At 40.2% G+C, this 26,694-nt stretch overlaps 1 protein-coding gene across 5 annotated transcripts in view; it reads left to right on the top strand.

The window, feature by feature from the left end:
- The window catches only part of CPQ (carboxypeptidase Q), a 560,676-nt gene that overhangs the window by 51,301 nt on the left and 482,681 nt on the right, over nt 1-26,694 (top strand). The window contains exon 1 of one of the 5 annotated variants that reach the window (XM_070802867.1): nt 19,920-20,117. The exons of 3 other annotated variants lie outside the window; for them this stretch is intronic. In XM_070802867.1, the coding sequence (XP_070658968.1) occupies nt 20,073-20,117 (45 nt within the window). In that variant the 5' untranslated portion in view covers nt 19,920-20,072. Of the gene's footprint in view, nt 1-19,919; nt 20,118-26,694 lie in introns of those variants that run through there. One more of the 5 variants, XM_070802862.1, reaches the window with a different exon arrangement.

Below are 26,694 nucleotides of genomic sequence, written 5' to 3'. Positions count from 1 at the left end.
TGGGGAAAAATAAAACCGTTTCAAGTTCGTGTTTCGTTGAATGCAGACCATACAATTACCTGGTTATATGCAATAGAGTAGAAAGGATACAGATATTAAACTCAGGCTGACTTGGGTTTGAGTCCTTGCTCAGCCACTTACTTTCCACATGATTTCTGGCAAATTACTTTCTGCACAGTTTCCTTAACTGTGAAATGTGGATGGGTTGTAGCAAACACCTCCCAGGGATTTGAGGGAAGATTAAATGACATAAGTTCTAGGAAGTGTCTAGTGTGATGGCTACAGCATGGATCCTTGAAAAGGGGAGTGATCATTACTGTAACTTGAGACAGAGGTGATAAGTCAAGGACTAATGGCCAGTGTAGCTGTCACCTGTCATTTACCGCAGTTAGACGTGTCAAATCTGCTAAGTATTTGATGTTTTGTAAATCCCAAACTTTCTTTTTCAATGAAAGCAGTAACACTTTCAAAGCATTTTTCTGCTTGATTTGCAAGTTTAAACATCTAACTGGAATCTAATTCTATGAAAACCATGAAAAAAGGGTCTCTTGTCCTGATCAGAAACACGAGGAAGCTCCAAAGAAGAGACCCGAGGCAGGGCTTCTGTCAGCCTCCAAATGTGCCACACACGTTTCACTGGGAAAACGCTCTGAATGACATGCTCTCAGCCTTGGGAGCGCGTTCCTCAGCAACCTTGGCAGAGGGGATTTTTATGCTGCCAGCCAAAGCCCTGCCACTTGGGGCTGGCTTGAGTGCCTTTGCTCCTGACCAATTCCTTTCCCCCGATCCGAGGAACTTTTGTTCGAGTGATGGTCACTGTATCTCTTTCCTTGTACTCACTGGCCCTGACCCAGGCTTCCTCCCCTCTTCTCCCAGCTCGGCAGTGCAGCGGGAGGTTTGCTTTGAGAAGGCCCCCGCTTTGGCACTGCCATCCCACCTGGCTCCTCATCTCTCTCTTTACTTTGCCTGGAGCCTAGATTCCTTGTGACCCATTGAAAACTGATGGAGAGGCTCTAGTCCCTTGCTGCCAGGGGGAGGGCAAGTTGCAGAGCTGCCCAGTTAACAAGAAGACGACTTCTGCCTGCAAATGGTCGATTCTTTCCCTTCCCCTCCCTTTCCTTCTCTCCTCACTCATACGGTAAACAAGTGTCTTTTTTGTGATCTCTTTTGTGCCTCTTTTTTTTTCCTTCACATTTTTGTGCTTTTTTGGGGGGTGATTACAGTGTATAAATTGGCTCTCAAATGTAGTGGTGAAGGCTGTCCAGCGTTCCAAGTACAAGAAGGCTGTGATGTGCCTTACGTGGAAGGCAAGGATAGATAAGCTTTGTTAGATAAGCTTTGTTCAGGCATGAGTTATAGTGCTATTGGCTGTACGTTTGATGTTAATGCATCACTAGGTGTTATGCACCTAACACCTGGTAGCTCAGACGTAAAGCATCTGCCTGCAATGTGGGAGACCTGGGTTCGATCCCCGGGTTGGGAAGATCCCCTGGAGAAGGAAATGGCAACCCACTCCAGTACTCTTGCCTGGAAAATTCCATGGATGGAGGAGCCTGGTAGGCTCCAGTCCATGGACTGCCAAGAGTAGGACACAACCGAGCAACTTCACTGACTGACTGAGGTGTCATATATGGTGTCTTTAAAAGAAACACACATGAAACAAAGTTACGTATTGATAAGTTGCCCAAACCCTTGTAACCAGAGGACAAGGAACCTAACCCTGTATTTCCCTAGGAGCCTCAGTTTAGTATTCTATAGTTCAGTGCTTGAGGTGACTTTATAGAGTATAACTACCATGAGTAATGAGACTTGATTATATATATATTTCTGGCAAAGACGATAGAAAATACCTCCTTGCCATCTAAGTTTGGCTAGACATACAGCCATCTTTCGAAGCCGTGTTGTCAGTTTGCCGAACGCTGCCCCTAATGCTGTACAGGCTTTGTTTCCTCATGTCATAAAATCCCATACCCAACATCTTACGTAGTTCCTGACGTGGCTGATGCTCAGTAAATGCTGAGTGAATGAATGAGTTAACAAATGAGTAAGTGAATGCTTCATATCCATAAGATAAACTAGTTTATTATTCCACATCTTAAGAAACACAAGAATGGATGTGGGAATCAATATTTTCTTTAAGTAAGCCATAAAACTTGCCTTCTAGTTGATTATATACTATTTGTTAAGCACTGGCTGTTGGGATTTTCTGAATGGTATTTTACGGTTTGTTATATAGATTGTTTATTTCCCTTAGCCCTGTCTGATAAGATTAAGGTCCATCTGTCTTGGGTAAGAGTGCAGTGTTGACTTCCTAAGAGCGCTTTAGTAAACAGAGAGGTTATCAGCCGCCAGTGTCACTTCCTTGTCATCTGTTTGACAGTTGTTGGGTTCAGAGGTCAAGAATCACCAGCTTAGAGAGGTAGATTATGTAAGGGATTCTGGTCCATGGAGAGCCTTATAAATGCCTGGAGACCTAGAAACATGGATGTTTTTGTTTCATTTATTTATCTATTCAACAAGGATTTTGAACAAGTATTTTGGTGATGTAATTTGTAGTGTAAAAATGTGACTTCCCGAGATTGCAGCTATTCTGTGGCATATTGGAAAATAGTCCTATTTAGAAAGCAATATATTTCATAATTTATTCCTTAAATATTCATTGAGCATCTGTTATGTCCAGACACATGGGTTATAGCAGCAGACAAAACCTCTGTCATTTGAAGTTTCCATTCTTCCAGGAAAAGCAGACAGTGAACAATAGATCAGTGCTTTCTCCTTTGGCCTTGTTCCTAACCCAGCCACTCTCTCACACCATGAGTTTTATTGCCCCCATATTATTATCTGAAATTATCTTGCTTTGTGGCGGTCTATTTGTTCATTGTCTGTCTCTCTTCAGAGGTATATAGCTCTAAAAGAGTGCACACCTTGCTTGTCTTTCCTGTTAACTAAATCTTCATCACCTAGAATAGTGCTTGGTCTAATAGTAGGTACTTAATAAATGTTTCTCTGTACTACATGACGGCTCAGATGGCAAAGAGTCTGCCTGCAATGAAGGAGACCTAGATTCAATCCCTGGACCAGGAAGATCCCGTGGAGAAGGGAACGGCAAGCCACTCCAGTATTCTTGTCTGGAGAATCCTGTGGACAGAGGAGCCTGCCAGGCTACAGTCCATAGTCTCAGAGTTGGACACAACTGAGCAACTAACACTAATAAATGTTTGGTCTTATTTATTTGTAATTGTGGTAATGTTATGAAGTGTATTCTCTGAGATTTTAACTTAGGGCAAGGAATCAGGAATGTCTTTAAGAAAATACTGATTGAATTGAAGAAGTAAGAATTAACCAAAGGGGACAAGGAGGGTGTATTTTCCAGGCAGAGGAATCGGGACAAAGCATGGCATGATGGAGTGTGTGAGATTAAGTCAACATATCTAGAGTTCAAGGGTAGGAGAATGCATAAGAAGAGTCTAGGAGAGGGCAGGACATCAGGGATTTCAGGCTGTGTGAAGAGATTTAAAGTTTTATCCTACAAGCAGTGGGAAGCAACTGAAGAACTGTAAACAGGAAATCAATCTTGTTGCTCTATAGATTGGAGGGAGACAAATCAGTGTGACCTTTTGTGGTTTTGAAGATGAGCCATTCAGTTTTGGAAATCTTGAAGTCGAAGTTCCTGTAAAACATCTCCAGTTGGATATGTCAAATAGACAGTTGTGTATACATATTATTGGGTTTAGAGAAGAGGTCTGAGATGATTATACACATTTGAGTAAAAACACACTGGTGGCTCAGTGGTAAAGAATCCGCCTGCAACGCAGGGGATGTGAACTTCATTTCTGGGTTGGGACGATCCCCTAGAGAAGGAAATGGCAACCCACTCCAGTATTAGAGAATTCCATGGACAGAGAAGCCTGGCGTGCAGTCCACGGGGTCACAAGAGTCAGACACGACTCAGTGACTAACAAACAAACAAAAAACTGTAGATGATATTTGAAGTCGAGGGTATTGATGAATGGCTAGGGAGAGAGTATAGACTTAAAAAAAAGAGAGAGAGAGAGCTTTATTTAACTAGTCTTGAGGAACTTCACCTTTAAAAAAATTTATTTATTTTATTTGGCTGAGCCAGTTCTTAGTTGCCCCATGTGGGTTCTTAAATTGACGCATTCAAATTTTCAGCTGTGGTATGTGGGATCTAGTCCCCTGACCAGGGATCGAACCTGGGCCCCCTGTGTTGGGAGTTCAGAGTCTTAGCCACTTGACCACCAAGGAAGTCCCAAGGAACTTCAACTTTTAAAGACTTGACCAAAAGGATGAATGGAGAAGAATCTTAAAAGCAGAGGGGCTGAAATATTACATTTACATCAATTTCTATATCCTCTGTTAGCAGTTTTGTTGTCAGTTGGCCAAAGATAGTTACATCCACCTTGAGCCTAATTTCTCTACTGAAATTCAACTTATTATATTCTAATTATTCACTTTCTTCTCCATTCCTTCTATTTTACTGGAGAACTGGGACTTTGTCTTTTAAAACCATGCTTGAAACCCTAGCATCCAGCACACCGACAACCCAGTAGGCAAGCTTTGTGTTTGTCGCAAAACAGATGTCTGTGTTGGAGTGGGAATAAGGATCCTCCTTAGGAAAGATGAGTGAGGACAGAAAGCAGAGCTTTTCTCATATAGCTTCTCTGGGTGGCAACCATAGGCAATTTTAAGAATTTTGTCTAAAACTGAAATGTTGACCTTCAGGTATCAGGAAGTATATGGGACCATTTCTAGGGGTAGAGGAGTTCAAATTCTTCATCTATGATGTCTTTGCATGGATTTGTTCCTATCCCAAGGCCTGCGGCTGCTAGAAGCTGCTGCATCACAGGTTGGTATCCAACAACAGGCCTCTCTTCACTTTTCTATTGCTTTCTTTTTTTTGGTCGTGTCCTGCTGCTTGTGGGATCTTAGTTCCCCCTCCAAGGATCAAACCCATGTCCTCTGCTGTGGAAGCGTGGAGTCCTAACTGACAGGGAATTCCTCCATCTCCTTCTTAATTGTGTACTGCCACTTCCCATAACTTTTTATGAATCCTTCTTTTTCCTTTGCTGGAAGAATCCAGGAACATGTTTCACAATTATAGGCATTATTTTTATTGTTCAGTTGCTCAGTCATGTCCAATTCTTTATAACCCCATGGACTGCAGCACGCCAGGCTTCCCTGTCCATCACCAACTCCTGGAGTTGACTCAAATGCGTGTCCATAGAGTTGGTGATTCCATCCAACCATCTCATCCTCTGTCATCCCCTTCTCCTCCTGCCTTCAATCTTCCCCAGCATCAGGGTCTTTCCTGATGAGTCAGTTCTTTGCTTTAGGTGGCCAAAATATTGGAACTTCAGCATCAGTCCTCCCAATGAATATTCAGGACTGATTTCCTTTAGGATGGACTGGTTTGATCTCCTAGCAGTCCAAAGGGACTCTCAAGAGTCTGCTCCAACACCACAGTTGGAAGGCATCAGTTCTTCGGCCCTCAGCCTTCTTTATAGTCCAGCTCTCACATCCATACATGACTACTGGAAAAACCATAGCTTTGACTATATGGACCTTTGTTGGCAAAGTAATGTCTCTGCTTTTTAATATGCTGTCTATGTTGGTCATAGCTTTTCTTCCAAGGAGCAAGCTTCTTTTTATTTTGTGGCTGCAGTCACTGTCTGCAGTAATTTTGGATCCAAGAAAATAGTCTTTCACTGTTTCCAGTGTTTCCCCATCTATATGCCATGATGTGGTGGGACCAGATGCCATATCTTAGTTTTCTGAATGTTGAGTTTTAAGCCAGCTTTTCCACTCTCCTATTTCACCTTTATCAAGAGGCTCTTTAGTTCCTCTTTACTTTCTGCCATTAGAGTGGTATCATCTGCATATCTGAGGTTGTTGATATTTCTCCCTGCAATCTTAATTCCAGCTTGTGATTGATCTAGCCCACATTTCAGATGATGTACTCTGCATATAAGTTAAATAAACAGGGTGACAATATACAGCCCTGACACATTCCTTTCCCAATTTTGAACCAGTCTGTTGTTCCATGTTTGGTTCTAATTGTTGCTTCTTGACCTGCATACAGGTTTCTTAGGAGGCAGATAAGGTGGTCTGGTATTCTCATCTCTTTAAGAATTGTCCACAGTTTGTTGTGATCCACACAGTTGAAGGCTTTAGTGTAGTCAGTAAAGCAGAAGTAGATGTTTTTCTGGAACTCTCTTGCTTTTTCTGTGATTCAGTGGATGTTGGCAATTTGATCTCTGGTTCCTCTGCTTTTTCTTAATCCAGCTTCTTGTACATCTGGAAGTTCTCAGTCCACATGCTCATGAAGCCTAGCTTGGAGGATTTTGAGCATGACATTGCTAGCACGTGAAATGAGTGCAGTTGTGCAGTAGTTTGAATATTCTTCAGCATTGGCCTTCTTTGGTATTGGAATGAAAGCTGACCTTTTCCAGGCCTTATTTTTACTAAAGATTTAATATTTTTGTATGGTTAGTGACCCTTGTCTCCATTTTTTATTCTGAAATGCATTACTTCATTTCATATAATTTTTACTTTTGGTAATGGGGTTTATGTTTTCTCTTTGATAATGGATCTGATAATGGTAGTATGATCGGTGTGTGAAGGTCAGTGGTCCATCCCGTCCTCGCATTATTCCTCATTCCTGTGGGGCTGTCTGTGCTGGCATAGCCTCTCATGCCCATGTCTGGGAACTGGTTCTTTTTCCTGGGCTGAAGCAACAGCTGTAATATTGAAACCTTGCTGTCAGCTAGTGATCTGGCCCTTGATGCCTGGACTCTGCTTTAATTCATGATCTTTGCTACCTGAGTTTTCTTTTCTCAAGATTTAAACTGTTTGTTCTTGACCTGTGGAATTTTATGCTTACTTGATCTGTGGAATTTTTCTTAAGTCCCTAGTTTTGAACCAATGACTCTGTTCTTTTAAGCCAGTGATGTGTTTTTCAGCTTCTGCCTGTTATCTTTTCTGCTGCCTGTTATATTTCTTGTCTCCAGGATGACTTGGATGACTGGGCATTTTGTTAGCTTTGGGCAAAGACATCAGCATGACCTGCGTGTGACTGGAGAAGAGTGGTGCTTAGCTTTGGAGGGTTGGGGTGAGTGCATGGAGGGCATCAGGGCAGAGAGTCTTGGGGAAGCAGGGACTGCTTTGGTGAGGGACTTTCAGCAAAATAAATTTCACTGATTCAAATCAAGGTTAATATGAAATTCTGTCTACTGAGTGAAGACCAATTTTTTTTTTAAACATTTGAAGGCATACATTTAAGATGACTGTAGTGTTAAAAATGGGAAGTTATGATTTATAAGCAGTAGTATAATTTTGAATAGCATGACCTTTTTCATTGACACTAACTTGCTTTGCATCTTCAGGTTTTATTATATTAATACTGTGAGTAAAACCCAGAAAACTTATAGAGGAAGAAATTATTTTTTTAATTGATTTTTTAAAATTCAGTAGTCATTACTTATATCCCTTTTACATGATTGCAAATTTTAAATTGCAGTAATGATCTTGCTACTCAATTAGCCTATTTCTTACAATTGTAACCTTATGGAGTAGCCACAAATATTGGAGAAAACCAATAATAAAAACCTTTGAGTTCAACAAAAACATGTTCCACACGGTCCATGAGTTCACCCTGTAAAACTAGAATGGCATTTCCTTTTTTTGTAATAGGCCTGGAACTTATCTGATTTAGTTATGTCTATGGCATTTTATTTATTTTTTTCCTGGAAATACATAGTTTTTACTTTTGACCTAGGAAACAAAACAAAAGATGATGGCCTTAAAAATATCCTTGTTCAAAGTTACTGGCCTGAAAGCGTAATTGAGAGAGACACTCAGGAGATCAGTGCTGTTCAGAAGGAATTTCTGTGATAACAGACATGATTGTCTGTACTGTTCCATACAGTAGCCACTGGCCATGTGGCTATTATGACTGAGGAACTGAATTTAAATTTTTATTTCATTTTAACTTACATAATCACATGTGGATAGTGGCTCCTATCTTAGATGACACAGTTCTAGGTCATTGTATTGGTTTCCTATTGCTGCAGTTAAAAAAATTATTATAAAGTTAGTGGGGTAAACACATGATTTTATTTTCTTATGGTTCTGTGGGTTAGAAGTCTGCAAAGGTCACAGTGACCTAAAATCAAGGTGCTTGCAAGGCTACTTTCTTTTCTGGAGACTCTAGAGTAGAGTCCATTTCCTTGCTCTTTCTGTTTTTTAGCAGTAGCTCATAATTCCTTGGTTCATGGTCCCTTTCCTTCATTTTAATGCAGTGTTACTTATCTCTGTCCCTTTCTTCCCTGGTCACATCTCTCTCTGACTCTCCTGTCTCTCTCTTCCACTTTTAAAGACCCTTGTGATTACACTGGGTTCACCTGGATAATCCAGCCTCTCCCTGTTTTAAAGTCAGATGGTTAGCAACTCTAATTCCCCGTTTCCATGTAACCTAACATATTCATAGGTTTAGAGATTAAGAATTGGACATCTTTAGGAGGACTTTATTCTGCATACCACATCATCTTGTAAATATGGAGCCATTTAGTGAAAGGGCAGGCTAAGCCCTGTACATCTTTTATTTGTTGAGCCTATGCCTGTTTTTCATTCACTGCTGTTTGGAGTTCTCATAATGATTTGAAAACAGTAGAAATTTAACTTTAAAAGGAAGCTTATACCTGGGTATAAGGTTATTGGACTAAGGATACCTAGTCCAATCTTCTATCCCATACTGTATTATCCTCTTCTATAGAATCTGTGGTTCATTTGAAGGTGAAAGTGAAAGTCGCTCAGTTGTGTCTTGACTCTTTGCGACCCCATGGACTATACAGTCCATGGAATTCTCCAGACCAGAATACTGGAGTGGGTAGCCTTTCCCTTTTCCAGGGGATCTTCCCAACCCAGAAATCGAACCCTGGTCTCCCGCATTGCAAGTGGATTCTTTACCAGCTGAGCCACAAGGGAAGCCCAAGAATACTGGAGTGGGTAGCCTGTGCCTTCTCCAGTGGATCTTAGCTTCTGTCATTAGTTTCCTATGAAGGGTACTCCATACTTAGGAACAAAATCAGTCTCGGTGTTGTCTATCTTTAATTGTTTTGTCATCCTATCAGCTGGTCCTTTATTGTCTCCACACAGTAGCACTCTGGTTTTGACTGTTGGAACAGTGTTGATACACTTTTCCTTTGGTGTTACTATCTCAAGAAATGGTGCTACCCCTCAACAGATGTCTGAGCAGAAATTTTCAGAGTTCTTTCTGTTTACCACCACTAAAGATCCTAAAACGTATAGCTCTGAAAATACTTCTGATATATTCCACTTTCTTCGTTGTAGTAACTATACTTTTCAGTCCTGGAAATTAAAGTTTTTAATAGTTTTCATTTCTCTGCTTAGAGTCTCATTTATTAATTAAGAGTACTTTTTCTTGAATTCTCTGAGCGTCTATATTTTCTTGAACATGTTTATAATAATTATTTAAGAGTTTTGATAAATTCAGCACCTGGGCCATGTTGGAGTCAGTTCCTATTGATTACTCATTTCTTAACTGTAGACCACCTTTTTCTTTGCAGATCTAGCAATTTTTGATTGCATACTAGATATTGCAGGTGATACATTTTAGATATTATGTGATCTGTTATTGTCCTCTGAAGAGTATTTTTTCTTTTTAGAAGGCATTTGCATTTTTTTTTTTAGAAGACATGTGATCACCTTGAGCTTGGATAAGCTTGGGTTATGCTTTGTTAGAATGGCCCTATGGAAAGCTTTTGGTGTTCCCAAAGCCTAACTTACTGAGACTCATATAAATACTCAGTTTCCTATGAAGATCTTGTTTAGGCTTCAGTTCAGTTCAGTTCAGTCACTCAGTCGTGTCCAAATCTGCGACCCCATGAATCGCAGCACGCCAGGCCTCCCTGTCCATCACCAACTCCCAGAGTTCACTCAAACTCATGTGCATCGAGTCGGTGATGCCATCCAGCCATCTCGTCCTCTGTCATCCGCTTCTCCTCCTGCCCCCAATCTCTCCCAGCATCAGAGTCTTTTCCAATGAGTCAACTCTTTGTGTGAGGTGGCCAAAGTATTGGAGTTTCAGCTTTAGAATCAGTCCTTCCAATGAACAACCAGGACTAATCTCCTTTAGAATGGACTGGTTGGATCTCCTTGCAGTCCAAGGGACTCTCAAGAGTCTTCTCCAGCGCCACAGTTCAAAAGCATCAATTCTTCAGTGCTCAGCTTTCTTCACAGTCCAACTCTCACATCCATACATGACTACTAGAAAAACCATAGCCTTGACTAGATGGACCTTTTCTGCTTTATTGACTTTGCCAAAGCCTTTGACTGTGTGGATCACAACAAACTGTGGAAAATTCTGAAAGAGATGGGAATACCAGACCACCTGACGTGCCTCTTGAGAAATCTGTATGCAGGTCAGGAAGCAACAGTTAGAACTGGACATGGAACAACAGACTGGTTCCAAATAGGAAAAGGAGTACGTCAAGGCTGTATATTGTCACCCTGCTTATTTAACTTCTATGCAGAGTACATTATGAGAAACCCTCGGCTGGAAGAAGCACAAGCTGGAATCAAGATTGCTGAGAGAAATATCAATAACCTCAGATATGCAGATGACACCACCCTTATGGCAGAAAGTGAAGAGGAACTAAAGAGCCTCTTGATGAAAGTGAAAGAGGAGAGTGAAAAAGTTGGCTTAAAGCTCAACATTCAGAAAATGAAGATCATGGCATCTGGTCCCATCACTTCATGGCAAATAGATGGGGAAACAGTGGAAACAGTGTCAGACTTTATCTTTTTGGGCTCTAAAATCACTGCAGATGGTGATTGCAGCCATGAAATTAAAAGGCGCTTACTCCTTGGAAGAAAGTTATGTTTAGGCTTAGTTTTAGGCTTTTCTTGATAAGGTCTGTAGTAGTCTGTACTCTAGGGCATTGTTTGTCAATATTTTAAAAATGATTACCCACCAAGGAGATGTTTTAGACATTTTCACTCCCTCCCCCATCTTTTGACCCTGCTCCCACCTCCCTACTCCTCTTGTGAAGTTTTAACAATGTATCTGTTTATGAGCTGTGTAATACCCAAGCTATTTTTCACTTTCCTTCTCTCCCGGGAATTAATTTTCACCCTTCTGATGCTCTCACTCTTGTTGAGCATACAGGTTCTAGGGTGTGGTCCCTATTCATGAAATGAAACCTTTTTGGTCTTTCTCCTGGGTGCCAAGAGGTTTCATGAGGTGATAATGAGATTTTTTCCTCTTTGGCTGTGCCAGAACACCAGGATTTTCCACCAAGCCTCAAGCTCTGGTTTTTCTGCTTCTTTTTCAACTCTCCAGCAGCCACTCTCTGGGAAGCTCTCCGTAGTCTCAGCCCTCAGTGGAGAACTTGCAGGGACATCCACAGTGACTTCCCAGGCTCCTCGTTGTACGACTTGCTCCTCTCCATTGCCCTGCCTGGTGGATTCCAGCTCTTCAAACTCGGAGCTCAGCTTTCCCAGTTCAGAGAGCCTGCTGTGCTCAGCGTGTATTCTAGCTGCCCTTGATGCTTTTGATAAATGTTCCTAGGCAAAGAGCTGGGCAGTTGGGGTCACCTTGTGAGTTTTTTTCTCTCAGAGATTACAGTCTTGCACTGAAAGATATTTTCAATGTCTGAAAGTCATTGCCCTCATTCAGTTTTATGGTTCTGTGGGAATGGTGGATGTGTTAGTCCTATATGAGTAACTCCAGTCTCTTGGACTCCTATTGGAAGCAGAAATCCTTTCTCTGCTTCTTTTAGAACCCATCCATCACTAGTACAGGTGATAATCACCCAAGATTGAAACAGCAGCATTTTAACTGGTCTCCTGGTCCCCTTACCTTCAATCTCCATATAATCTCCAGAGGGAACTTTGTAAAACACCAATCTGCTCTGTAATTTCACTGTTAGAAATCCTCCTTAGGAATTCTATTACCCTTAGGATAAAATTCAGACTCTCTAAAGTGACTCATAGTCCTCTCTCTTTGATTCATCCCCCATCTTCCTCTCCAGCCTTGGGTTTTGTTGCTCTGTCTTGAACCCTTGTGTGGGTCACGCTGATCTCCTCCAGTTGTCAGATGTGCAGTGCTGTTACTTCCCTTTGCACATTTATTTTTCTGTGTCTGGAATCCCCACATCTTGACTTCCCACCTTACTTGGCTAACTCCTGCTCTTCCTTTAAGTTGCAACACAGACATTTTTCCTGGAAGGCCTATATAAGCTTCCCGCTATATGAAAGTAGAGCATTCCTATGAAACCTATGAAGCCAAAATGACGTTAAGTGCAAAGCATATCTTGGTAATGCATCTACAGAGTAAACTGAGATACAAGTAGAAAGTCAAGAGCTACCTGGAGTAACAGGCAAGTTTGGCCTTGGAGTACAAAATGATGCATGCCAAAGGCTAACAGAGCTTTGCCAGAGAGTGCACTGGTCATAGCAAATGCCCTCTTCCAACAACACAAGAGATGACTCTACACATGGACATCACCAGATGGTCAATACCAAAATCAGACTGATTTTGCAGTTCTGATTGCAAAATCAGATTCTTTGCAGTTGAGATGGAGAAGCTCTATACAGTCAGCAAAAACAGGACCAGGAGCTGACTGTGGCTCAGATCATGAACTCCTTATTGCCAAATTCAGACTTAAATTGAAGAAAGTAGGGAAAATCACTAGACTATTCAGATATGACCTAAATCAAAGCCCTTATGATTATACAGTGGAAGTGACAAATAGATTAAAGGGATTAGATTTGATAGACAGAGTGCCTGATGAACTATGGATGGAGGTTCGTGACATTGTATAGGAGGCAGTGATTAAAATCATCCCCAAGAAAAAGAAATGCAAAATGATTGTCTGAGAAGGCCTTACGAATAGCTGAGAAAAGAAGAGAAGTTAAAGGCAAAGGAGAAAGGAAAGATATGCCCATTTGAATGCAGAGTTCCAAAGAATGGCAAGGAGAGATTAAGAAAACCTTCTAACTGATCAGTGCAAAGAAATAGAGGAAAACAATAGAATGGGAAAGACTAGAGATCTCTTCAAGAAAATTTGAGATACCAAGGGACTGTTTCATGCAGAGATGGGCACAATAAAGGACAGAAATGGTATAGACCTAACAGAAGCAGAAGATATTAAGAAGAGGTGGCAAGAATACAGAACTATACAAAAAAGATCTTCATGCCCCAGAATACCATGGTGGTGTGATCACTCACCTAGAGTCAGACATCTTGGAATGCAAAGTCAAGTGGGCCTTAGGAAGCATCACTATGAACAAAGTTAGTGGAGGTGATGGAATTCCAGTTGAGCTATTTCAAATCCTAAAAGATGCTGCACTCATTATGCCAGCAAATTTGGAAAACTCAGCAGTGGCCACAGGCCTGGAAAAGGTCAGTTTCATTCCAATCCCAAAGAAAGGCAATGCCAAAGAATGTTCATACTACCACACAATTGCACTCATCTCACACGCTAGCAAAGTAATTCTCAAAATTCTCCAAGTGAGACTTCAATAGTATGTGAACTGAGAATTTCCAGATGTTCAAGCTGGACTAAGAAAAGGCAGAGGAACCAGAGATAAATTGCCAACATCCCCTGGATCATCGAAAAAGCAAGAGAATTCCAGAAAAATATCTATTTCTGCTTTATTGACTATGCCAAAGCCTTTGACTGTGTGGATCACAATAAACTGTGGAAAATTCTGAAAGAGATGGGAATGCCAGACCACCTTAATTGCCTCCTGAGAAATCTGTATGCAGGTCAAGAAGCAACAGTTAGAACTGGACATGGAACAACAGACTGGTTCAAAATTGGGAAAGGAGTACGTCAAGGCTGTATATTGTCACCCTGCTTATTTAACTTCTATGCAGAGTACATCATGGCAAAATGCTGGGCTGGAATAAGCACAAGCTGGAATCAAGATTGCCGGGAGAAATATCAATAACCTCAGATATGCAGATAACACCACCCTATGGCAGAAAGTGAAGAAGAACTAAAGAGTCTCTTAATGAAGGTAAAAGAGGAGTTAAAACTGGCTTAAAACTCAACATTCAAAAAATGAAGATCACAGCATCTAGTCCCACCCCTTTATGGCATATCGTTGCGGAAACAATGGAAACAGTGAAAGACTTTATTTTCTTGGGCTCCAAAATCATTGCAGATGGTGACTGCAGCCATGAAATTAAAAGACGCTTGTTCTTTGGAAGAAAAGCTATTGACAAACCTAGACAGCATATTAAAAAGCAGAGGCATCGCTTTGCCAACAAAGGCTTGTCTAGTCAAACTACTGGTTTTTCCCGTAGTCATGTATGGATGTGAAAGTTGGATCATAAAAAAAGCTGAATGCCAAAGAATTGATGCTTTTGCACTGTGGTATTGGAGAAGACTCTTGAGAGTCTCTTGGACTGCAAGGATATTAAACCAGTCAATCCTAAGGGAAATCAGTCCTGAATAATCATTGGAAGGACTGATGCTGAAACTGAAGCTCCAATACTTTGGCCGACTCTTTGGAAGAGACCATGATGCTGGGAAAGACTGAGGGCAAGAGAAGGGGGTGACAGAGGCTGAGATGGTTGGATGGCATCACTGAGTCAATGGGCATGAGTTTGAGCCAACTCCAGGAGATCGTGAAGGACAGGGAAGCCTGGTGTGCTGCAGGTCATGGGGTTGCAGAGTCGGACATGACTTAGAGACTGAGCAGCAACATGTGCATGTACCCTGAGGCAACGCTTTGCTTACCCAGGGTGAAAAGAGTCATTTTGGGCCTAGGATTGGAGACACTTGTCTTATTGCTGCATTATGCATCCTGAATATTTGTATATCCTGGTTTCACATTTCCTGCACGTTTTCCTATGAAAATTTTCATTATAGGTAGGACAGTATTTTCTAGCTGTGCCTATTTTTCAAGGATGAGAATTCTAAAAACAATTTTTTATTATGAAAAATTTCAAAATAGCATATAATAATATCCATATACACATCATCTGAATTTAATAATTGTCAACATTTTACCGCATTTGCTGTATCATTTTTGTTTTATTGCTAGTGTTTATCATCCCTACATATTTCTCTAAAAGTATGGCTCTTTCTTGCAGTGCCATATACTATTATTGCTTTCATTAAAATGGGCTAAAATTCCTTAATATCATATAATACGTTGTCCATATTCAAATTTCTCACTTGTCTTCAAAGTATCTTTTGTAGCTGGTTTGCTCAGTTCAGGATCTAATCAGGGCCAATGCATTTCATTTCATTCTTATGTCTCTTAAGCCTCTTTGAGCTTAGAACAGTTCTTCTTTATCCTTACTTTTGTATGTGTGTTGTGTGTGTGTGTGTCTTTGTGTGAACACATGACATTGACTTGTTAAAGAGACAAGCCAGTTGGCTTACACCCTGTCTCATTTCCTGAATTTGTCTGCTTTTTCAGGATGGGTTTTGATGCTTTATTTGATGTTGAACGTCTCCTTGGGTCTGAAGATTGGCAGCAGTTGGGAGACCCTGTACACAGAGGGCCCAGATAATAAGGAGGATAGACTAAAAAGGCAGTAGGGTATATCATGTTTCTGTGTTTTGCTTCCTGCCAGAGCTGATAGACTCATATGAACACACAGCACCATAGTCCTTTCAGAAAGAACCAGCAAGATTTTTCTTTTTGCTAGGTCATTAGCACAGAGCTTGAGGATATAATGATCCTATTGGACATATATTTTGAATAGCATATCTTGAGTAGAACAAGTTAAAGAGACAGGAAGATGAAACTAAAGCTATGAGAAGGCCATAGGAAATTACCAGTAGCCTGACAGCTTGAGTTTGTTCTCCTCTCCTGAAGTCTGCTCATCTCTCTTGGTTGTAGCAGGGAACCAAATTTGGAATAGACAACTGCAGAGGATGAAGTGTCTTGGGAGAAGCTGATGACAGACCTGAGGAGATTAGACTTGGGACGTAGAACACAGCCAAAGAAGGAAGTGTAGTATAGGGAGGCAAACGGTGAGAGGGTCCAGCTCGCCTCTTTTCTCCTTCCCCCCAAAGACTGGTGCTAGGAGAAAGGCTGTAAAATCTTTCTGATCTTAAAGGTGTTTTGGAAAACTACTCAGTCCTTATTAGCATTCTTAACTTACGCAGGGGAGCTGAAACTTGAATGGTAACGTGTGGGAAGATTTAAAAACAACAAACGCCTAGGTCCCACCCTCAGAAATTCTGATGTAAGGGGCCTCAGATTTGGCCATGACAACAGGATTTTTAAAGACTCCCCAGGTGATTCTAATGTGCATCTATGTGTGAGACCTACTGACCTAGAGCAATAGACCATATATACATTATCTTTTTTTTTTTTTTAAGACATTCAAACATCTTTCCCACATCCATTAAGCTGTATGGAATTCTAATGCATAAAAAAGATAATAGTGGATTTTCTTTACTTAAGGTGTTTGTGAGATCTTGCTCATCAGACACCATTTGCCATCTGCATTACTAACTTTTTCCAAGCTCTCATTTCCTCCCTATAGCAGCATCTTCATAGAACTAAGTGCAAAGAGGAAGACTATTCAAAAACATCACCGATACAGAGTTTACTTGATTTTAGCCATCTAGATCTGGATTTGAACACTACTTGTTAACTGTGTGACTTTGGACAACTACACCTAAACTCTCTGACCCTCAGTTCCTTTACCTCTTAATTAGAGATGATACCTATCTCACACGTTGTTAATGAAAAAGAAAGTTGGATATAAGCTAGTGTACTCTCAATGGAGGTTAGCTCCTTGGATGCTTCACGCTTTCCTTGAGGCCACCGTAAACTTTCAGGTCTGTTCTGGCATGGAACTGATGGTTTGGCTTAATCCAGGAAACTTCAGTTGCCTTCGTATTGTACTTGCATTGTTGGGTGAACACAGATTCGCTCTATCCATTATAGGTTCAAAGTTCTTGATTGACTTGTAGCCTCATGGGAACAGATGGAGTGGGGGTGTAGTTGTTCCTGTTGAATGATGAAGGAGAAGCCAGGAGCTTCCATGAAATGTCTCAGGAAATACTCTGCAACTTCGTAAGTGAATGAACCGAGATAATCATGGGAGAGGGAAGCAGGCACAAGCCGATTTTCATGAGAATGAAAGCAGTATGAGGGTCTAGAAATGGTGGTGATTGATGGGCCAGGAGTTTGATGTGGGAAGGAATTATCTGTGGGCCAGACAGAGATATAGGTCATAGATGAGGGAGGAATTTTTTGATTCAAGAAACTTTTTTTTTAAATGACAATGGAATTTTAAGCAAGTATGTAAAAACATGAACATATTCTTTCCCATTTTGCTATTCCAATATGGTTAACCAAAACTCCCAGGTAATACAGACACCTCAATGTTTTTCATTGTGCATATGCTGAGAAGTGTAACTGAGTGATATGAATTTAACTTGCTCCTCCTTCTTCTTCCTACCCAGACTTTTGTTAAGTTGTGAAATGGCTGGAGGTGTTCAGGAAGATGACAAAGGAGAAGTCAGAGGCTGGGAGAATTACAAAACTAGATGGTCTGTAATTGAATAATGTTGAGTAGAATACACAAATCAAAAGTGTCTAAAATCTGTTTAAAGAAAACTCATTTGGGTTTGGCCCTATCTCAATGACATTGAACTAATGTTTCAAGTTTCAGCATGGCTAAATGTGGTATTTCCTGTTTATCTTTCACAAGCTGGCATTGATTTCCACATCGTGTTTCCTGCACACCCCCGACCTCTGCAGAATGAAAAGTGCTTTCCTAGTTTCCTCAGCACTCACAATGAAGAACCTTCAGAGTTCTTTTATTTCTGGCGTCTGACTAAGTGGAGGAATAGCATCCTGTTACAATAGGTGTTCTGGAAAATCCCATGGACAGAGGAGCCTGGTGGGCTGCAGTCCATGGGGTCGCTAAGAGTCGGACACAACTGAGCGACTTCACTTTCACTTTTCACTTTCATGCATTGGAGAAGGAAATGGCAACCCAGTCCAGTGTTCTTGCCTGGAGAATCCCAGGGATGGGGGAGCTTGGTGGGCTGCTGCTGAAGCAACTTAGCAGCAGCAGCAGCCCAATAGGTGTTTGAGCCAATTAGGATGTTTGGTGGGCTCACCGTGGATAGTCCATTAAAAAAAATTTTTTTTAAATTATTAACAGGTTATTATCCAAAATAGGTGAGTTTGGTTGCTAACCCATTTTAATGTAGTATTGTATTTTTTATTTCCATTCTTAACAGACAGGTGAGGGGGAAAAAAAAAAAAAACACTTCTAAGAAGTGAGAAGTAGAAAATGTTCATTTGGAATGATAAAACCTTTTGGTAATTTGAAATGGAAACCAAGGCAGTTTCTGGCACACTGTGAGCTGTGGCCTCATCTCCGGGGCCCCGTCTCCCGCTATCCCCTGTCTCCTCCTGCCGTCTGGCACACCTCCGCTCCCATCCAGGCACTGCGTAGGGCCCATGTGGCTCTGTGATCACAGTTTACTTGCCCACAGTGTCCTGTAAGAGCACCCCCTGCAAGGCTAAGATCTTATTTTTTTTAGCATTTCTCCTTCCCAAGAAAATTATTATTTTTTTAATGTCTCAGTGTTAACGAGCTATCTGAGGAATGAATTTGATAAGGATAGCTCGGTTTAAGTTCTGTGTGACATCAGTGGTAGGACTCAGTGTTTTAGCCTGCTGTGACTGTATACATTTCAAGAGAAGTTCCCTATAAACCCCAACTAATGCATCCATCTGTCAACAAAAGCATTTCCAGGATTTAATGTATAGATTTTAATGACTGGGGCAGAATGGTGTATAGTCATTTATACAGACTTCCTCAAATCTCAATGCAAGATTTATGTTTCAAACCTATTTTAAAGATAGGGCTTACTTAAATTTTAGCTTAATGTCACTAAATTCCCTTTTAGTTACACCTCCCCACTGCCAGGACATTTAAAAGTCCCCTCCCTTCCTACCAAAGGTAAGAAGTTGGTGACCTCTCAATTTCCACCCACTTTCACTCTTCTCAGTACTGGTGAAGAGGCGAAGCTTGTAGAGTATAGGGATTTCAATTCCTCCCTTTGCATTCAATTAACAATTGACTCTCTTGATTATGATCCTGACTTTTCAGTGTGAGGCACATCTTTATTTCCCTTTCACTAGTTTTAATAATAAACGTTTTCACTTCGTTGTTACTTAATGAAGACATGGATAATAGTGAATACATGATTCAGATAGTTCTTAGAACAGCCCTGGTCAATAGAAATAGCATGTAAGCTCCATACTTAATTTTGAATTTTGTATTAGCCACATTAAAAAATAAAAATAAACAGGTGAAATACACTTTTAGAAATATATTTTATTTAATCCAATGTAAAATATTATTTCACTGTGCAATCCACATAGAAAGTGAAGTATCTCATATTCGTTTTTGTCCACCCCCCCACTCTGTACATAGTCTTTGAAATCTAGGATGTAGTTTTATATTTTGTAGCACATCTCAATTTGCAATAGCCACATTTCAAGTGCTCAGTGGCTAAATGTAGCTAGTGACTATATTATTTTTAGACTTGGAAAGTTTCCGAGTAAGAAGAGGACTGAATTGTGAGTTTAGGTTTAGATTTAACTAGACTGTATTCTTTGTGAAAAACGTTTGTCTAAACTGATGATTTTTATTCCTAAATCTTCCCTGATGTTCTCCACTTCAGTAATTGTCACTGACAGGTTTGCTCTGTATGTTTTTATAGGTAGGGCAGTGTTCACCTCCAAGACTACTCATTACAATGCACACGGCTGTCTGCAGTTGTACTGTTTCAGTAACACTGCCTAATTGTCCATGCCAGAAAGGGCGTTCTTTGTAATACTTTGTCTCCTCCACCCCCTTGCCCATCTCCTCCAGTCTCTCTGTCACTGTCACCGAGTGATGTTGGTTCTGCCTCCAAAATATATCTAGAATCAGACTTCAGCTCTCAGTCTCTGCTACCACCTCTTTAGAGAGACTGCTACCAACTGGACTAACGCAGTGGCTGCTAACTGGTTCCCCACGTCCACTTTGGATGTTCTCCGGTCCTTTCTCCATGTTGCAACCTGTGTTGGAAAAGGCAAGTCTGAGCAGGCCTCTCTCCCTCTGAAAATCTTCTAACAACCTCCCGTGCTTTTAGGATAGAGGCCAAAATCCTTTGGTGGCCCACAGGGCTCTCTGAGGCTCCTACCCATCTACTATTCCTTCCTTCTTTATTTTGCATTGCTTCTCTCTTTCTTACTAGGACTTTCACACACTTTTCAACTTTTACTTCCAGGGCTTGTTGCCTCTCTCTTTGCCTGGCTAACATATTCTTGCCGTTCCAAGTCAAATAGGACTTCCTTGGGTTGCCTTCTTTTCTTCCTTGACTCTTGGGTTCCCATTCTATATGTAATATATGTTTTCATAGTACCACTATGTCTTCTTCAACATTTATAAGAGTTTTATGATTATTTGTGTAATTTTAGTGTATTACCTGGGTTGACCAGTGTAAGAGTCATGATAAAAGAGCACACTCTCTCGCTTGTTCATGACCTTTGTATCTTTAGTACCAGCTCTGGGCCCAGCATATTGCAAGCCTTCAATAAATTCCAGCTGAACCTGTAAATGGCTCAGCCTGTTGTTTCTAGCAGTTTGGTAGCTTTAGGAGGCTTCTTGAGGTTGCAAAACCTCATGTTGATATGACTACGGTGTTCTACCTTCTGTTTTCCTGTGAACATCTTAGAGTATATCCTTTATGAAGCTACTTCTTTGGCAAATTGCTGATAGATTTGGGAAGATTCCACTGGGCATTGAGATGATGACTGCAATATCAGCAAATCTGCTTTGTAGAATAAGTATACTTTTACCACCAACCTCCCCTGTCCTCACGCCAGCTCATGTGGTTGTGGACTCACTAGGTCACAGGCATGTGCATGTTCAAGTTGACCATGTAACTCCAAATTGTTTTCCAGAGTGTAGGAATTCTTTGTTTGCTCTATGTTATCTGCCATCCTTATCAGACTTTTGTGTTTTTGCCAGTATTGTGGTGTAAATGATATTTTATGATTTAAATTTATAATTTCCTGATTTCTAATGAAAATCTAATGAACTTTTAATTTTTTAAAATTCACCATTCCTGTTTTCCTTTCTCTGAAATGACTTTTGCCTTTTTTTCTGTTTGATTGTTCATCTTTTCCTCATTGGTTTTTTGAGATTTTTCTATATTCTAGGTCCTAATGCTTGATGGTATTCGTATTGCTAGTATTTTCTCCCAGTCTGTTCCTTTTTACCTCCTAAGTCATTCTATGGTCTTTTTATGAACCAAGATTATTAATTTTAATATAGTAAATTAGCCAATCTTTTCCTTTATGGTTCTACTTTCTAAAATCTCATTTAAGTACACTCCACATCATTCCAAAGTTATGAATCTGTCTTTAGCTTCATTTCATTTATTTTGATCAATAGTATTTTTGTTATCTTTCAGTTCTATATATTTTCTAATTTTAATTCTTCTGTAACCTCTGGGTAATTTAGAAGTGTGTTTCTGAATTTCAAGTATATAATTTCCTTTTATAGTTCTTGCTACTGATAGTTAATTTAACTATTTACTTTCAGATAACATTGTGAGCTAAGAGAATATTTGTTGAGATCTATTTTATGGTCTGGAATGTGGTTAATTTTTATAAGCCATGTGTGCTTAAGAAGAATGTATATTCTCAGGTTGTTGATGAGTTGTATCATAGGTACTCAGTAGCTCACGTTGGTTGTGTAGTTCAGATTTTGGTGTCCTTATTGATTTTGTTGTTGTTGTTGTTTTGTTATGTCAGTTGCTGAGAGACTGTATTAAAATCCTCCATTATTATGTGGATTTACACTTTCTTTTTAGTTCAGACTCTTTTTTCTCTATATACCTTTGAATCTATGTGATTAAGTGCATATACACGTAAAATTATTACATATTCCTGGTGAACTGAACATTTTTATTAATGATTATCTTTATATCAGTAATCCTTTTGCCTTTAAATCTGTTTTGTCTGACATTGATATAGCTTTACCAGTTTTTCTTGATTATTGTGTTTGATGTAGTTTTTCATAAACTTTACATTAAATTTTTGTTAAGCCTTATATATGGCCCTTGCAAATAACTTAAAGTTGTATTTTATTTTTCAGTCCAGTCTGACAATATCTGTCTTTTAACCAGACAGTCAGGTTCATTTACACTGATTGTGATTAATGTTATACAGGCATACCTTGGAGATATTTTGGGTTTGATTCCAGACCACTCAATAAAGCAAATATCCCAATAAAATGGGTCATATGAAGTTTTTGGCCTTCCAGTGTATATAAAAGTTAGGTTTACACCATACTGTGGTCTGTTAAATATGTAATACTAGCATTATATCTCCAAAAACAGTGAAAAAAAGAAAGCAAAGCCTAAAAAATAACAATGACAAAAAACAATGTACCTATTTTAGTTAAAAATTACTTTATTGCTAAAGGATGCTAACCATCTTCTGAGCCTTCATCAGATTGTAATCCTTTTTTTTCCCTTTGAATATTATTTATGTATCTGCTGGGACAGGTTTTAGTTGTAGCGTGCTGGGTCTTTGCTGCAGCATGAGAACTCTTGGTTGAGACACGTGGGGTCTAGTTCTCCTGACTAGGATAGAACCTGGGCCCCCTCCACTGGGAGCACGGAGTCTTAGCCACTGAATCACCAGGGAAGTCCCATCATTAGGTAACCTTTCTGCAGGTGGAGGGTCTTGCCTTAATGTTGATGGCAACTGACTGATCAGGTTGGTGTTGGTGGTTGCTTGAAGGCTAGGGTGGCTGTAGCGATTTCTTAAAACAAGGCAATGATTGACGCTTTCTTTTAGGAATGATTTCTCTGCAGCATACAATGCTGTTTGATAGAGTTTTACCGACAGTAGAACTTCTTTCAAAATTGCAGTCAATCCTCTCAAATCCTGCCACTGCTTTATCAACTTGGTTGATTTAATATTCTAAAGTCTTTGTTGTCATTTAATATTCTAAAGTCTTTGTTGTCTTGGTATCTTCACCAAGAATAGATGCCATCTCAAGAAACTCCTTTGCCCACCCATAAGAAGCAGCTTCTTACCTGTGATACTTTTATCATGAGACTGCCAACAATTTATTCACATCTTCAGGCTCCGCTTCTATTTCTCCGCTCTGTTTCTCTTGCTGTTTTCACCACATCTGCAATTACTTCCTCCACTAAAGTCTTGGGTGCCTCAAAGTCATTCCATGAGCACTGTAATCAACTTCTTCCAAATTCTTTGAATGTTGATATTTTGACCTCTTCCCATGAATCATGAATGTTCTTAATGGCGTCTAGAGTGGTAATCCTTTCCAGAAGGTTTTCAGTTTACTTTGCTTAGATCCACCAGAGGAATATCCATGGAAGCTATAACATTACAAAATATATTTCTTAGATAGTAAGACTTGAAAGTGGAAATGACTCCTTGATCCATGGGCTGGAGAATGGTTGTTGTGTTAGCAGAAATGAAAACAACGTTAATCTCATTGTACACCTCCATCAGAACTCTTGGATGACCAGATGCATTGTCAATGAGCAGTAATATTTTGAAAGGGATCTTTTTTTTTTTTCTGAGCAGTAGGTCTCAACAGTGGGCTTAAAATGTTCAGTAAGCCACATTGTGAACAGATGTGCTGTCATCCAGGCTGTATTGTTCCATTTATATAACACAGGCAGAGTAAATTAAGCATAATTCTCAAGGGCCCTGGAAATTTTGAAATGGTCATTTAAACTTCATTCAGCTTCAAGTCATCAGCTTCATTAGCCCCTAACAAGAGAGTCAGACTGTCCTTTGAAGCTTTTAAGTGAGGCACTGGCTTCTCTTCTCTAGCTATGCAAGTCCCAGGTGGCATCTTCTTCTTACAGAAGGCTATTTCATCTACATGGAAATCTGTTGTTTAGTGTCGCCACTTTCATTAATTACCTCAACCAGAACTTCTGGATAACTCCTGTAGCTTCTATGACAGTATTTGCTGCTTCACCTGGTGCTTTTATGTTACAGAAATGGCTTCTTTCCATAAAGCTCGAGAACCAACCTCTGCTAGCTTCACACTTTTCTTCTGCAGCTTCGTCACCTCTGTCAGTCTTCAAAGAATTCAAGAGAGTTAGAGTCTTGTTCCAGATTAATTTTTGGCTTAAGGAAATGTGGCCGATCTATCCAGATCACTCAAATTTTGTTCTTTCTTCACTAAGGCTATTTCACTTTCCTATCATTGGTATGTTCACTGGAGTAGCACTTTTATTTCTTTCGAGAACTTTTCCTTTGCACTCGTTCACAACTCGGCTGACTGTGTGGTTCAGGAGGCTAGCTTTTGGCCTCTCTTGGCTTTTGATGTGCCTTCCTCACAAAGTGTGATAACCATTTCTAGCTTTTGATTTACAGTGAGAGATGTGCAGCTCTTTCTCTTACTCGAACAAATGCTTAGAGGCCATCATAAGGCTACTAATTTGCCTAATTTCAATATTGCTGTGTCTTAGGCCCAAGGAAAGGGAGAGAGTCTGGAGTGGTCAGAACACACACAACATGTATTAAGTTTGTCATTTTATGTAGGTGCAGTTTGTGGTGTCCCAAAACAATTATAACAGTGACCTCAAAGGTCACTACCAGGTCCCTATAACAAATAATAACGAAAAAATCTGAAGTGTTATGAGAATTACCAAAACGTGGCACAGAGGTTTGAAGTAAATGTTGTTGGAAAAAAATGGTACTGATAGTTTACTTGATACGGGGTTCCCAGAGACCTTTGATTTTTAAAAATGCAGTATCTGCGAGGTACAGAAAAGTGAAGCACAGTAAAATGAGGTGTGCCTGTATTTGAATTTATTCCCTCCATCTTGTAATTATTTGAACTGAAGTGTTGATCTGTACTGTGTCACAGTCTTTGGCTGAAAGATGTTCCATATCACTGAATAACTCAATCACCTATGTTGGATTGTCCCTATGACCCCAACACGGTAGTGACTTGGGATGAAATGGCAACAGAACACAATGCAGGAACTGGAGACAGTTAAAGACCAGTGTTAGGAAAGGAGGAGTTCACCTTCATCATGTTTGAACAACTCTCATATGCATACAAAAGAGGAATTAAAACATTAGCAGCAAATGACAGAGCTAGAACAAATGCATGGAATAATATTATACTTTGTTCATTGAACAGCTGTTAAGTTCCATATACATTGCTAAGCACTTTTCACATATAATTTACTTCACACAACAAACCACTAAGGTAGGGAGTTACTGTTTTCATTTTACAGGTGGGGAAACTGAGGATCAGAGAGCTTAGAGAAGATGCCCAAGGCCTCACAACTTGTAAATGGCAGAACTGGAAATTGTATTGAATCCTGTATGGCTCTACAACTCTTGTTTTTTTCATTAAGTTATATCACAGGGAGTTGAAGAGGTAAATAGCAAATAAAAGATCTGTCTTTTAACTAAACTTGATCAAGAGCTTAAGGACCTGTCATTTGGGGGAAGTGAGCATCCCATCTCTGGACATTTCCAAGCAGAGAGAAGGTGGTCATATATCAAGGCTGTGGCGGTGGGAGTTTTACTTTGAGTGGGAAGTTGATCGAACAGATGCTTGGATTAGATGACCGGCAAGGTCTATGAAGCTCAGTTTCCATCATCTTACTGAAACTGTGCCAAAGCTTAACAAGTGTATGCCTCTCAAAACTTTCCCTCCCTTTTGAGAGGAGCTGCAATGTGAACCTGTCCTTTCTTCACTCAGGCTGCTCACTCGCTGCAGCGTTACATGATGTGCACAGGTGGTGGCTTAATAAAATGTTATTTGATGATGACTTGATGAAAGTCGACTTGGCCTGTTTAGATGGGAGAAGAGCAAGTCATGTGTATTTTATGGGGTGAAAACACAAGTGCGGCATAAGGTTCATTAGTTTGGCATGCTGGAGCCGAGAGATGCAAGAGCCGAGAGACAGCGTTTAACATCAGCCTCCTCACTTGAAAAACTGTTAACAGTCAAGCAGTACCTTATTTTTAAATTCAGTGTTTTAAAAATGAAATATTATTTTATAGATAAGTTTTTGGTAAGTAGCCAGAATTGGGGGAAAAAAGGTCTGTCCTCTGTTTCTTACTTTCTTGGTACATTCTGCCTTGTGAAGGCCAAGAGCCCATTAAAAAAATAAAAAATTAGTCGATTTCTGTCAGCAGTTTTATCAGGATGCCTGTCCTGTAGTCTCTTCTGTACACCTAATTTTCTTTATCCTCACTGTCACTCCATCAGTAACCACTTCTTCTTTTAAAGCCTTGCCAAAAGCAAATTTCTTCCAGATGCTTCTATTGACCTATGCCTCTGCTGATACCTGTACCTCTCAAAGCGTCCAATAGGGGCAGCTGAAGTAGATGAGAAGGATTTTGTTTGTTCGATCGTCCTTTTAAAATACGTAAAAGTAGTGCCACAGCTACTTGCGCCTATACCAGGTCTGTGAGGAGTGTAGGAAAAGTCTCACTGTGGTCTTTTGTGAAGACACTGAGGCCTAAGGAGTTTTATGAATTGTAAATAGTTAGCAGCAGTGTTAGCATCTTTTAGCCCCTTGACTCTTACAGTCAAATGCTGCGTTCCAAACTATTTCCCACCAGTTTCTGACGCTTGGTGTTTAA

Source organism: Bos indicus, chromosome 14 (genome assembly GCF_029378745.1).
Source record: "Bos indicus isolate NIAB-ARS_2022 breed Sahiwal x Tharparkar chromosome 14, NIAB-ARS_B.indTharparkar_mat_pri_1.0, whole genome shotgun sequence".
NCBI classification, from domain to species: Eukaryota; Metazoa; Chordata; class Mammalia; order Artiodactyla; family Bovidae; genus Bos; species Bos indicus.
Note: the sequence above shows the minus strand (reverse complement) of the source record. Positions and strands in the feature narration are given on the sequence as shown.